This window comes from Mesocricetus auratus, unplaced genomic scaffold (assembly GCF_017639785.1).
Source record: "Mesocricetus auratus isolate SY011 unplaced genomic scaffold, BCM_Maur_2.0 Super-Scaffold_100038, whole genome shotgun sequence".
NCBI classification, from domain to species: Eukaryota; Metazoa; Chordata; class Mammalia; order Rodentia; family Cricetidae; genus Mesocricetus; species Mesocricetus auratus.
The window spans coordinates 6993308-7005216 of NW_024429216.1; the positions used below are offsets into that span (position 1 = coordinate 6993308).

The following is an 11909-nucleotide window of genomic DNA, read 5'->3' on the forward strand; positions in this document are numbered from 1 at the left end:
CCTCCCTGAGGTGGTATCCAAGACTGGCTGCAGCTGTCCAGGCTGTAGGCGTTTCTGTGGATGGCATACTTATAAGCCAATGTTGGTAATCAGAGCACACGCCCACAAGTAAATATACTGGGGCTCCCTGTGTGCTGGAAAAGCTCCCGCAGGTGCGATGAGTTGAGATATGAGGGAGATGATGAGACGGGAAAGTGCCCCACCACTGTTTCAGGTTTTTCTGTGCTTATCAAGCTTTCTCCGATGAACACAGGCTGCTAATTTTATCAGGAAAAGCAGTAGTAGTTTTAATGAAGTAAAACAGAGACGTTGAAATAGAGACAGAAACATCTAGCAGGGTGTTTACTTGCAAGAGAGAAGGAGGGTGGAGGGATACACAGGGAGAGATGGACAGGGACAGGGGAGGAGACAAAGGAAGTCTGCATATACAGGATGCAATCCAGTTAGAAATAAAGGCTTGGGGGCTGTAGCAGCATTAGGAAAAAAATTATCTTTTCCAGAGCTGGAGATGGAATTCAGGGCCTTTCACCTGCCTCATCCTCAGCCCCTCAAGATGGTTAAAGCAAGTGCCCTACCACTGAGCCACGCCCCCAGCCCCTCACTGGGGAATTCTAGGCAGGGACTCTACCACTGAACCACACCTCCAGCCCCTCACTGGGGAATTCTAGGCAGGGGCTCTACCACTGAGCTACGCCCCCAGCCCCTCACTGGGGGATTCTAGGCAGGGGCTCTACCACTGAGCCACGACCCCAGCCCCTCACTGGGGGATTCTAGGCAGGGGCTCTACCACTGAGCCACACCCAAGCCCCTGGCACATAGAGAAACCTGTGTATATAGGAGAAATCTGTTTATGTTTTAGGGGCTCAGTTTTCACCTATAGAATTGGTTATGGTGGGACCTCACTTTTGGAAGTTTTCAGACGATGAACACACACGATCTGCATGCATCCAATAGGTAGAGAATGGTGGGCAGTGACTTCTGTAGAGGGCCTGACTGCAGTTCTGGCAGAGGAGAGGACACAGGCCGAGGCAAAGACAGACAGACTCGAGGGGAAGCGGGGCTTGTTATCTGAGGGCTGGGCAGCTGCCATCCTGGCATAGGATTGCTGGCTAGAAAGTTCTCCCAAGCTGACTGAGATCACAGAGGCCAAGCCAGAGATGATAATCTGTAAATGCTATTCCAGCTAGGGAAGCCTAGTTGTGACCTGTTTCTCATCTAGGCCCATAAACGCCACCACAGACCATGCAGACACCAGCAACCGACGTGGACAGCACTCTAGACACCAGCCAGGGGACCCTGGAGGACAGGCCCTGCTGCAACAGCAGGCACTGAATGCATCACGCAGGCGAGGAGGGGAGACGCTGCGTGGAAGGAGGCTGCTGGGGTCCAGGGAGTCTCCGCCCCTCTGCATGTCCATCACTAGACCATCAATGGATCCTGAGTCTTAGCCAACCGAGAGTGTCTCTAAGGGAAGGGGCTGACCTGCTGGGGCCCTGGCCTTAGTCTCTGATGCCATAGCCTCTTGTGAGAGCAGAAATGGGAAATACAGTGGTAGGGGTGGGTTGGGTGTCCTGTGGATGGTGAATAGCGGAGGATCCCCTCAGGGTGACACTAGGTGTTAACACCTCTTCCACTCTCAGTAGTGGGACCCCAGGGCTCTGGTGGCCACTGTGACCAGCCCCAATATGTATTAGAATATTAAATAGTTCAATAAAAGAATTCAGTCAGAGCCGCGCGCGGTGGTGGCGCACGCCTTTAATCCCAGCACTCGGGAGGCAGAGGTAGGCGGATCTCTGTCAGTTCGGGGAGACCAAGCCTGGTCTACAGAGAGAGTTCCAGCACAGGCTCCAAAACAATACAGAGAAACCCTGTCTCAAACAAACAAAACAACAAACAAAAACTTCATGAGAAATGGCTTTGCTAGTCCTTCCAGGCCTGGCTCCGTTTTGTCACCTTGGACAAGGTTCTTGTCACACACACCTTCATTAAGGTCCTGGTCACACCTGTCCCAGAGCAGCTCTTCCTAGCCATGGAGGCAGAGGCAGAAGGATCAGAAACTCAAGGTCATCCTCAGCTACAACCCCAGGCCAGCCTGGGATACATAGAGAAAACTTGTTCCTCCCCTTCCCCAAAATAAGGATGAGGAGAGGGCAGATGAAGAAAAAAGAAAACAAAAACAAAAACCCTCTGGACTCCACCAGAAAACATCATATCTGATGAACACTTTCAGCAACATCGTAGGACACGAGCACATCCTACAGGCACCAGTAGCGGTTATGGAGCTGAGACCCAACATCAGTTGATGGAACATTACCTAGCATGCATGGAGCCCTGGGTTAAACTTCCAGAATGGCGTAAACTGGGCGTGGCGCAGCACACCTTGTAATCCCAGCCTTCTGACAGAGGCAGGAGGATCGGGCGTTTGAGGTTATCTACACATCGATTTGAAGTCTAGCCTGGCTGCACAAGACCTTGTCTCAAACAAAACAAGACAATCAGTAAGGTTGGTTTTTTTTAATGCCAATAATGAATTTGCCGAGAACAATTAGGACAAATTTTCCATTCACATCGGTTCAATGAAATAAATAGTGGGGGCAGATAAGAGGAGGGGAGTGATTGGAATGCATCCTATCCATGTGTGAAATTGTCAATGAACAAAATCTACTAACAAAAAATAAGTAAGCAATGGTACATGTAGAAACAATCGTAATCAGGGAAGCCTCTCTACACTGAAAGCTCCAAGACTCTTAAACAAGAAACTGAGGATGATGCCAGATGATAAAAAGAATCTCTTCCAGGTTCATGAACTCACAGAATCAATACTGGGAAAATGACCATATTACCATAAGTAATCCACGTATACACTGCAAGTCCCATCAGAATTTCAATGATAATGCTGGATGTGGTGGCACACACTTTTCATCCCAGCACTCGGGAGGCAGAGGCAGGCGGATCTCTGTGAGTTTGAGGTCAGCCTGGTTTACAGAGTGAGTTCCAGGACAGTCAGGGCTCCACAGAAAAACCCTGTGTTGAAAAACAAAACAAAAAACAAAAACAAAGACAAAACAATGACCTTCTTCACAGACCTAGAAAAAACAATCCTAAGATTCAAATGGAAACAAAAGACCACAAAGAGTCTAAGCACTCCTGATCAGAAAGAACACTTCAAATTATATAAAAAGCTGTAGGGATAGTGACAGCATGACACTATCACCAAACCCAGACATGTGGACCAGTGACATAGAACAGAAGACACTGAAAAGAACCTTGTGGTGGTCTGGATACAAATGACCTCCAAAGACTCACCAGGGTGTGGCACTATTAGGATCTTGTTGGAGGAGGTGTGTCACTGGGAGTGGGCTTAGGGGTTTCAAATGCCCAAGCCAGGCACAGTCTCTCTCCTCTCTCTCTCTCTCTCTCTCTCTCTCTCTCTCTCTCTCTCTCTCTCTCTGTCTCTGTCTCTCTCTCCCTCTCTCTTTCTCTCTCTCTCTCTCTCTCTCTCTCTCTCTCTCTCTCTCTCTCTCTCTCTCTCTCTCTCTCTGCTGCCTGCTGATCCAGATGTAGAACTCTCAACTTCTTCTCCAGCCTTGTACGTGGAATTTTCTGTCCCTCCAGCCAGCTCCCAAATAACCACACGCAGACATCTTATTAATGATAAAAAGTTCATCAGATAACTAAGGCTTGTTACTAACAAGCTCTTGTTTTGTTTTGTGAGACAGAGTTTCTCTGTGTAGCTTCGGAGCTTGTCCTGTAACTAGCCAGCTCTTGTAGACCAGGCTGGTCTTGAACTCACAGAGATCTGCCTGCCTCTGCCTCCCGAGTGCTGGGATTAAAGGCGTGCACCACCAATGCCCGGCCCAACTCACAGTTTTTTAAATCTATGTACTACCACACGGCTCATGGCTTGACACCTCATCTTTCTACACTTCCTGCTTCCTCCATGTGTGGCTGTCAACTCTGCCCTTCTTCACCCCAGAGCTCTCCCCCTGTCCACAAGTCCCACCTAACTTCTTCCTACCTAGCTATTGGCCTTTTAACTCTTTATTAAACCAATGAGAGCAACACATCTTCAAAGTATACAAAAAAATTGTTCCACAACACAGCACCGTGTCTTCCCTCATGTTACCTCACTCCCCACCGTGATGAGAATGGATTAAGCCTCTGAAACTGTAAGCCAGTCCTAACTGCTTTCCTTTTCAAGACTTGCTGTGGCCATGGTGTCTTTTCACAGCAATAGGACATTGTGTTGTAATTTAAAGAACAGTTCGAGAGAGAAAGAGGCCATGCAACAGAGCCCATGTGGAGGTTTTTTTGTTTTGTGTTGTTTTAATTAAGGGAAAGGGAATGGGAAAATGAGGGAGGGGAGGGGGGACACCAGCCTCTAGGGACAGGAGCAGTAGAAAAGAGAGGCAGAGAAGCAGAGTAAGAGAGAGAGAGAGAGAGAGAGAACAGAGAGAGAGAGAAAGAGAGAAGGATAGGCGGTGGGCAGGCTCTTTTAAAAGGGAACATAGGGAATGTGCACAGGAGGTGCTCTTAGTGGCTGCAGCTGAGGGTGTGTCCTGTCAGAACCCCAAGGGCAGGGCAGTACAGATGCCTGAATACTAACACATGGACTAAGACAAACCAAATAGCTAAGGGCACACACCTAACAAAGTCATAGAAAGCATGCATTGGGAGTTGGAGAGATGGTTCAGTGGGAAAGAGCACTGGCTGCTCTTCCGGAATATCCGGGTTCAATTCCCAGCATCCACATGGTGGCTCATGACCATCTGTTAATTCTTTTTTTTTTTTTTTTTTTTTTTTTTTTGGTTTTTCCAGACAGGGTTTCTCTGTGGCTTTGGAGGCTGTCCTGGAACTTGCTTGGTAGTCCAGGCTGGTCTCGAACTCACAGAGATCTGCCTGCCTCTGCCTCCCGAGTGCTGGGATTAAAGGCGTGCGCCACCAACGCCCGGCGACCATCTGTTAATTCTAATCCCAAGGATCCTGATGTCCCACCATGCACGAACATGGTGCCCATACATGCATGCATGTATGCAAAACATTCATATACAGGGAGTTGAGGAAACAGTGCATAGGAAAAAGAAAATGTTCCATAAACGACGCTGGCAAAACTGGAAACACTCCCGAGAGAAGGAAGCTGGGTGCTTGTCTTTCACCCTGCACAAAAATATATTCAAAGCGGATTAAAGACCTTAACTTTAAACCTGATATCCGGCTGGGCAGGAGAGGCACATGACTTTAATTCCAGCACTGGGGAGGCAGAGACAGGGAGATCTCTGTTAGTTCAAGACCAGTCTGGTCTACAGAGTGACTTCCTGGAAATTCTCGCCTTTAATCCCAATACTCAGGAGGCAGAGGCAGGCAGATCTCTCAGTTCAGGGCCAGCCTGGTCTACACAGAGACTTCCAAGTCAGCCAGGTCTACCTAGTGAGGTCGTCTCAAACAACCAAACAATAAGCAAAAAAACACCTGCCAGTCACTAAATGAGCTGACCAAAGAAGAAACACAGACAAATAAAAGTTTTAAGGGTTTTATGTCCTTAGTTAACAGAGAAATACAAATTGTAGCTACTCTGAGATCCCATCTCACCTGGGTCAGAAGGGGTACATCAAGGAAACAAATGACGAATGTGGGGGAAGGGGAGCCCTGTATCTCCTGACTGTGGGTGTGATCCAGTGTCACCACAGTAGGAACCAGTATAGACGTTTCTTAAAAAACAAAACAGAAAGAGAACAACCACAGGACACATCTCTGCCACACCTGGACAAAACCCGGGAGGCTCTAAGCCCCACCCCAGAGATATTTGCACACATGGTCTTAGCTGCTCTAGTCACAATAACAAAGAAAAGAGACTATCCCAGCCGTCCGCCAGCAAACAACTAATGAAAAATATGGGAACCATGTACAACAGGATTTCACTCAGCCACATAGAAAAAAATGAAACTCCCAGATGTTCAGGGAAATGGATGGACAGGGTATTGTCATGGTGACCCAGACTCAGAAAGAGACACCCCACAATCCATTCCCACGAGAGCCTAGCACACATTCTGAGACTAGGAAGCAGAACTAGAGGGGGAAAATGAAATTTTGTGGGAGTAAGGGGGAGGGAGGAGGGGGAGAGAGGACATCTCATGACCCTGGAAAACTAGAGGGAGAAGGATACCGGGCTAGGGTAGGGATCCAAACCCTGGATGAAAATGCAATTCCAGAGTCTAACACGTTGATGCACTAGGATAAGCGGTGAGATTGGCCACCTGCACACTTCCAACCCACAGGAAGTGGGGTCTTGGGTATTCTGACTCAGAGACTACTGGGCCTGCAAGCAGACCCGCATCCCCTCTCCTGGACAGCTCTTGGGGATCCTTCCTGCTCTCTGGTAACACTGAACAGAAGCAGGTCGTTCAATACCTGTAACTTCTCTGCACCTCAGGCAGGGATCTGCCACAGGACTCAGCCAGGACCAGAGCCTGTGCCCTGAAGCTGCCCTGCTCCCAGCTTCCTGTGGGAAGAAGGCTCATGACTCACCTTGCCCCAGGTAATCTTGGTCCTCGTCATTTTCTCTTTCGCTGCTGTAGAGTCTCACCTGCTCTAGCCCCGCCCTGCTCTGGGCTTCCCCAGTCTGGGCTCCCTTGGTGGCTGGTGTCAATCTCCAGCCTTGTTTTCACTTTTCCTACATCAGCTGGGGCTGCCCACGAGGCCAGGTTAAAAGCATGGAGTTGGGACCGCAGTGCACACTCTGCAGCTGCAGCATCCCAGCCGGGACACAGCCACAGACTGAGAGCCACACGGGAAGACCCAGGCCAGAGACAGGGAGCAAGACCCAGGAAGCCAGGGACAGCCTCCAGGGCACGACCGAATGCCCAGCTCCTCACAGACCCCAGAGAGCAGCATGAAGCCAGGTGAGTCCCCAGACTGGTGCGTGGGGTCGTGTCTGCACAGGCCCCATCCTCCAGCCCTCACTCTGTGCTTCTGTCCTCCTGAAACAGCTGGGGGCCGCCTGCTCCTCCTGCTGCTGCTGCTGCTGCTGCTGGCCGCGGTGCTGACGGGAGCCCGCGCTCATCCTGTGCCCAGGGCCACCAGGCTCCCACCAGATGCAAAGGATTGTCACATAGCCCGGTTCAAGTCTCTGCCCCCGCAAGAGCTGCAGGCCTTCAAGAAGGCCAAGGATGCCATAGTGAGTCTCCCTCTGCCCTCCTGTGTGGGCTAGCCTCCACCTCTCCCTTTCTGGGTGTAACCCCTTATGTTAGCCTGTATGAAAGTGCTCTCCACTCTTGCCCAGTGGGCTGACTTAAACTCTTGCTATAGTGGGCTAACCTCAGTCTTTCCTGCAGTGGGCTGACTGCCACCCCTGCTGCAGTGGACTAACTTCCACCATCCTCTCAGTGAGCTAACCTCAGACTCTCCCACACTAGGATGACCTCCACCCTCCCCAACCTGGTCTATCTCTTGCTCTTAGTGCAGGGGCTACCTAGTATCTGCTACCATGGGGGAGCCTCTGTCTTTCTAGCAGTGACCTTCCCTTTTCCACCCCAGCCCCTCTGCAGTGGTCTAGCCTTCACCCTCCTGTATGGGCTAACCTGTGTCTTTGCCCTCCAGGAAGAGTGGCTGCTCAAGAAGGACGTCAGGTGCAGCTCCCGCCTCTTCCCCCGGGCCTGGGACCTGAAGCAGCTGCAGGTGAGCAGGGTCTACACACAGCCTGCTCTGGGGGGGCCGGGGGCGCCCACCGCAGAGCTGCTGGGGCCTGCACCCTCCCTTTCTCGTCCTCACAAGCCGTCCGTGACAGGTGCTCAACCTGACCACACTGGCTGCGGCCCCTCATGTCACCTGCCCCGACCTCTCCCTGTCCCCTTGCCCTGTCCTCTGTCCTGTCCCCTTGCCCTGTCCTCTGTCCTGTCCCCTTGCCCTGTCCCCTGTCCCCTGTCCTGTCCCCTTGCCCTGTCCTCTGTCCTGTCCCCTTGCCCTGTCCCCTGTCCCCTGTCCTGTCCCCTTGCCCTGTCTCCCTCGACTCCCCCACCCCAGGTCCCTCACATGTTGTCTCTGTCTCCTTGCTCAGGTCCAGGAGCGCCCCGAGGCCTTGCAGGCTGAGCTGACCCTCACAGTGAAGGTCCTGGGGAACGTGACTGACCCGGGCCTGGGCCCCATCCTGGACCAGCCTCTTCTCACCCTGAGCCACATCCATTCACAGCTGCAGGCCTGTGTGAGTCCTGGGTCCCTGCTCCTCCACACTGTACCCCAGACACTGGGGACCCCGCATGTGGCAGCGGCAGGCTCACAGTCCCCTCCTCTGTCCACAGACTCAGCCTCAGCCTGCAGCAGAGCCCAGGCCCCCCAGCCGCCGCCTCTCCCGCTGGCTGCACAGGCTCCAGGAGGCCCAGGAGAAGGTGAGTCTGGGGAGGGCACTGGGGTCCGCAGAGCCTGGGAGTCCTGAGCCCCGGCAGCCCCTGAGCCAGCTCTGTCCTCCCAGGAGACCCCCGGCTGCCTAGAAGTCTCTGTCACTTCCAACCTCTTCCGCCTGCTCATCCGGGACCTGAAGTGTGTGGCCAGTGGAGACCAGTGTGACTGACCTTGGACTCTCCCGCCAGCTGCAGGAGTTCTGCAGTGTGTGGACTCACCAAGCCCCTGCCTTAATTTATAGCCACTCAGGGCTTTTAAAAATATTTATTTGTGTGTGGAGTCTTCAGACTCAGACCCCACAGAATGTCTATTTTTCTACTTTTGTAAACTTTCTACAAATACAGAGTGAGAAAAGACCTTTGTGGTGTGTTGTGTGTGTTTTGGTGTCGAGTCTTTCTTTCGCTGTCATGGCAAAGGACCACAGCTTCAGCTCTACAGAGCTGGGCTATCCTGGGCTACTGCTTTCTGCCTCTGGGTGAGGAGTCAATGTGTCTGTCGGGCTCTTCCTGGGTTGTTCTGAGAAAGTCTCCTCTCTGTGGTTCCTGGTGTTGGCAGCAGGCTTCTCTGTGCTCTCCTTTGGTTTGCCTTGGGAGACAGGGCTTCTGGTAGCCCAGGCTAGCCTCAGTTTGCTATGTTCCTGTCTCTCCCATTCCCCCTCTGGAATGCTGGGATTGCACGAGGTCACCACCGTGTCAGGCCCTAACAATAGCCACTCTTCATCTTCTCTTCTGGAACCTTCTCCGAGACAACGTGTGCTGCTCAGAGGGGTGACTCAGCATTCCATTCCCAAAGACAATGGTTCACGATGACACACAGCCTCCTGTAGCTCAGGCTGCCCTCAAACTTACTGTGTGGCTGGGTGACAGGGGTGTGCCACCAAGTCCAGATTTATGCAGTGCTGGGATTGTACCCACAGCTTCATGCACATATGCACACGTATGCAGGTACACATGCCTGTGTGTGTGTGCTCACACTGGCGCATATGCACATGTATGCAGGTACACATGTGTGTGTGTGTGTGTGTGTGTCCATGTGGAGGATGTAAGTGGCCATCAGGTGTCTCCCTCCACCACTCTCCACTTTGATTCTTGAGGTGGGGTCTCTCACTGAAGCAGAGCTCACTGTTTCAGACAGACAGCTTGCCCTGGGGAACCCCTGTCTCCACCTTTGAGTGCTAGGGTCACAGGAGGGTCACATGAGAGTCACAGGAGGGTCACAGGAGGGTCACAGGAGGGCATCACCTCCACACAGCATCTACAGGTGTTCTGGGGATCCAAAGCTCAGTCCTCACACTGTAGTGACAGATACTGTATCCACTGAGCGTCTCCCTGATGCTTGCAATTTTGATTCTAAGATGTCTCTTTCTGGTGAAGGCCTTTCCAGGCTGACCAGATGGCTCTGTGGCTTAAGGCAATTGCCACCAAGCCTGATCACCTGACTTAAGTTTAATTCCAAACCGGACATGGTGAGAGGAGAGAACTGGCTCCTCAAAGTGATCTTCTGACCTTCACACACAACATACACACAGACACACACACACAGACACACACACAGACACACACACACAGACACACACACAGACACACACACACACACACAGAGACACACACAGACACATACAAACTACTGCTACTGTCACCTCACGTAAAAAAGAAATGGGTGTGATGGCACGTACCTTTAATCCCAGGCCTTGGGAGGCAGAGGCAGATGGAAGTCTTTCAGTTTGAAGCCAGTCTACACAGCTAGTTCTGAAGGGTGGAAGTGAGGTGTCCAACCTGAGGACTTCAGTTCCAGGGATTCGGATGGTAGAAGGAGAGAACCAACTCCCTTGATCCCCCGGGGCAGCTGTGCAAAGCCGTTCTCACACACAGATGGTGCCACAGCCTCTCACAAACTCCCCCTTCTCAGTGCCATTGCGGGCACACAGGACAAAGGAACCCTGTCTTCATCGGGTGCAGAGATCAAAACATTTTCCCTGTGATGCGCTAATTCCCAGCTTCCTCCTCTGCATGTTGAGAAACGTCACTGAGGCAGCTCTAATAACTGCAGTAACTGGGAAGCAGAAAGAGACAGGAGGCAGCAAGGTATGTGAGTAGCTGCAAGGGTTCCTGGGGACGGGAACAGTGGCTGCCCTGCGGACCACATTGTGACAGGTGTGAGGGAACATGGCCTTCAGTTGTCCCCCTGCCCCGGCGATGTGAATGCGTTACTCTGAGTAGCATAAGCACACAGGGCTGTGACCCAGGGTGTGGGTGCTGGTCTAGGTGCACTCCAGTTCTAAGGGTGACAGGAGAGTATCATATAGTATTTGTCCTCTGTGACTTACTTGCCACCTATAATATCTGTAAAGTTCATCCACAGTGTAGAAACATCAGACTATCCTTCCTTTTCAAGGTCCTGTAACATCTCATTGTACATGGAGCCCTTAGGACTCCATGCTAATGCAGTGATCCCTTAATAGAAGTTTTATTTTTCGAGACAGGGTTTCTCTGTATTGCTTTGGAGGCTGTCCTGGAACCAGCTCTTGTAGATCAAGCTGGCCTCGAACTCACAGAGATTCACCTACCCCTACCTCCCGAATGCTGGGATTAAGGGCGTGCACCACCAACGCCCGGCTGAAATATTTTTTTTGAGTGGTTGAGCCATTAAGCCCATAGCAATGTGTTGCCGTAACCGATGTATGCTAGAGATGCTACATATCAGTGGGAGGTCACTGACCCATCGCCAGTCAGTAGGGACGCTGATGGACCTAAGGGACGATGGACAGATGGTGGGGAAGGTTGAGGGACAGCAACAAAGAGAAGCAGCCCAGGGGCAGCTGCTGCCAGAGCCACTGGGGTCTCGGAAGTGACATGGGCTGGTCCTTCCAGTTCTGAGGACACAGGGTCTGAAGTGTACCCCTGCCAGCCCCCAGCTCAGCGAGGAGCAGACTGCTCTCTCCTCTCTCTGGTCCTCTGTTTTGTTTCACTTGGACCCAGCTGGGTGGAAACAGCTTGATTCCCAGACACGGAGCGGAATGGAAGAGAAAAAGAGAGGCGCTTGGGAGGCAGAGGCAGGAAAATCATAAGTGTAAGGTCAGCCTCAGGCATGAAGTTAGTGCCAGGCTAGCTGTTAACTGTCATCTTGCTTCAGTCTCCACCCCAAACGACACCCAAGCATTTACACACATGTGCTACCATGCCCAGGTAGTTGATTCTTGCATAAAGCAATCTAAGGTGTCGGGTGGCTTAGAGAGGTGTCAGGAAAGTTGAAAAAGTAGCTTCTATATTGACCATCCAGGCACAATGACTCCAGGAGCCCAGCTATAGACATGAGCCTCCAGGGAATCCCTTTCTTCCTAAATCGGGACGCTGGCTGCTTAATTAGGAACTAGTTTTCACCAGCATGAACTGAAAGCCCCATCATCCAGGAAGTGCCACAGGGATAGACTGACAGTCACCAAAGAACTTCCAGGAGGAGAAAGGAAAAATGGCTCATTTGCCAGCTGATGAGTGGCTTCCTCCAGGCCCACCTTT

General features: G+C 51.7%; 1 protein-coding gene across 1 annotated transcript; it reads left to right on the forward strand.

Annotated features, from left to right (window-relative positions):
• The first annotated feature begins 6489 nt into the window (after window positions 1-6489).
• Window positions 6490-8750, forward strand: LOC121135530 (interferon lambda-2-like). The gene is made up of 7 exons (XM_040734493.1): window positions 6490-6535; window positions 6680-6899; window positions 6987-7174; window positions 7597-7674; window positions 8054-8197; window positions 8295-8381; window positions 8465-8750. The coding sequence occupies exons 2-7, from the start codon at window positions 6857-6859 to the stop codon at window positions 8561-8563; spliced, it is 639 nt and encodes a 212-aa protein (XP_040590427.1). The 5' UTR covers window positions 6490-6535; window positions 6680-6856; the 3' UTR covers window positions 8564-8750.
• The last annotated feature ends 3159 nt before the right edge of the window (window positions 8751-11909 follow it).

Bases quoted from the DNA above. Each gene is read 5' to 3' on its own strand.
- LOC121135530 (XM_040734493.1), top strand. From the start codon at position 6,857: ATGCCCAGCTCCTCACAGACCCCAGAGAGCAGCATGAAGCCAG. The intron at 6,900-6,986 runs GTGAGTCCCCAG...CTCCTGAAACAG, and splicing joins AGAGAGCAGCATGAAGCCAG to CTGGGGGCCGCCTGCTCCTC. The intron at 7,675-8,053 runs GTGAGCAGGGTC...CTCCTTGCTCAG, and splicing joins GGGACCTGAAGCAGCTGCAG to GTCCAGGAGCGCCCCGAGGC.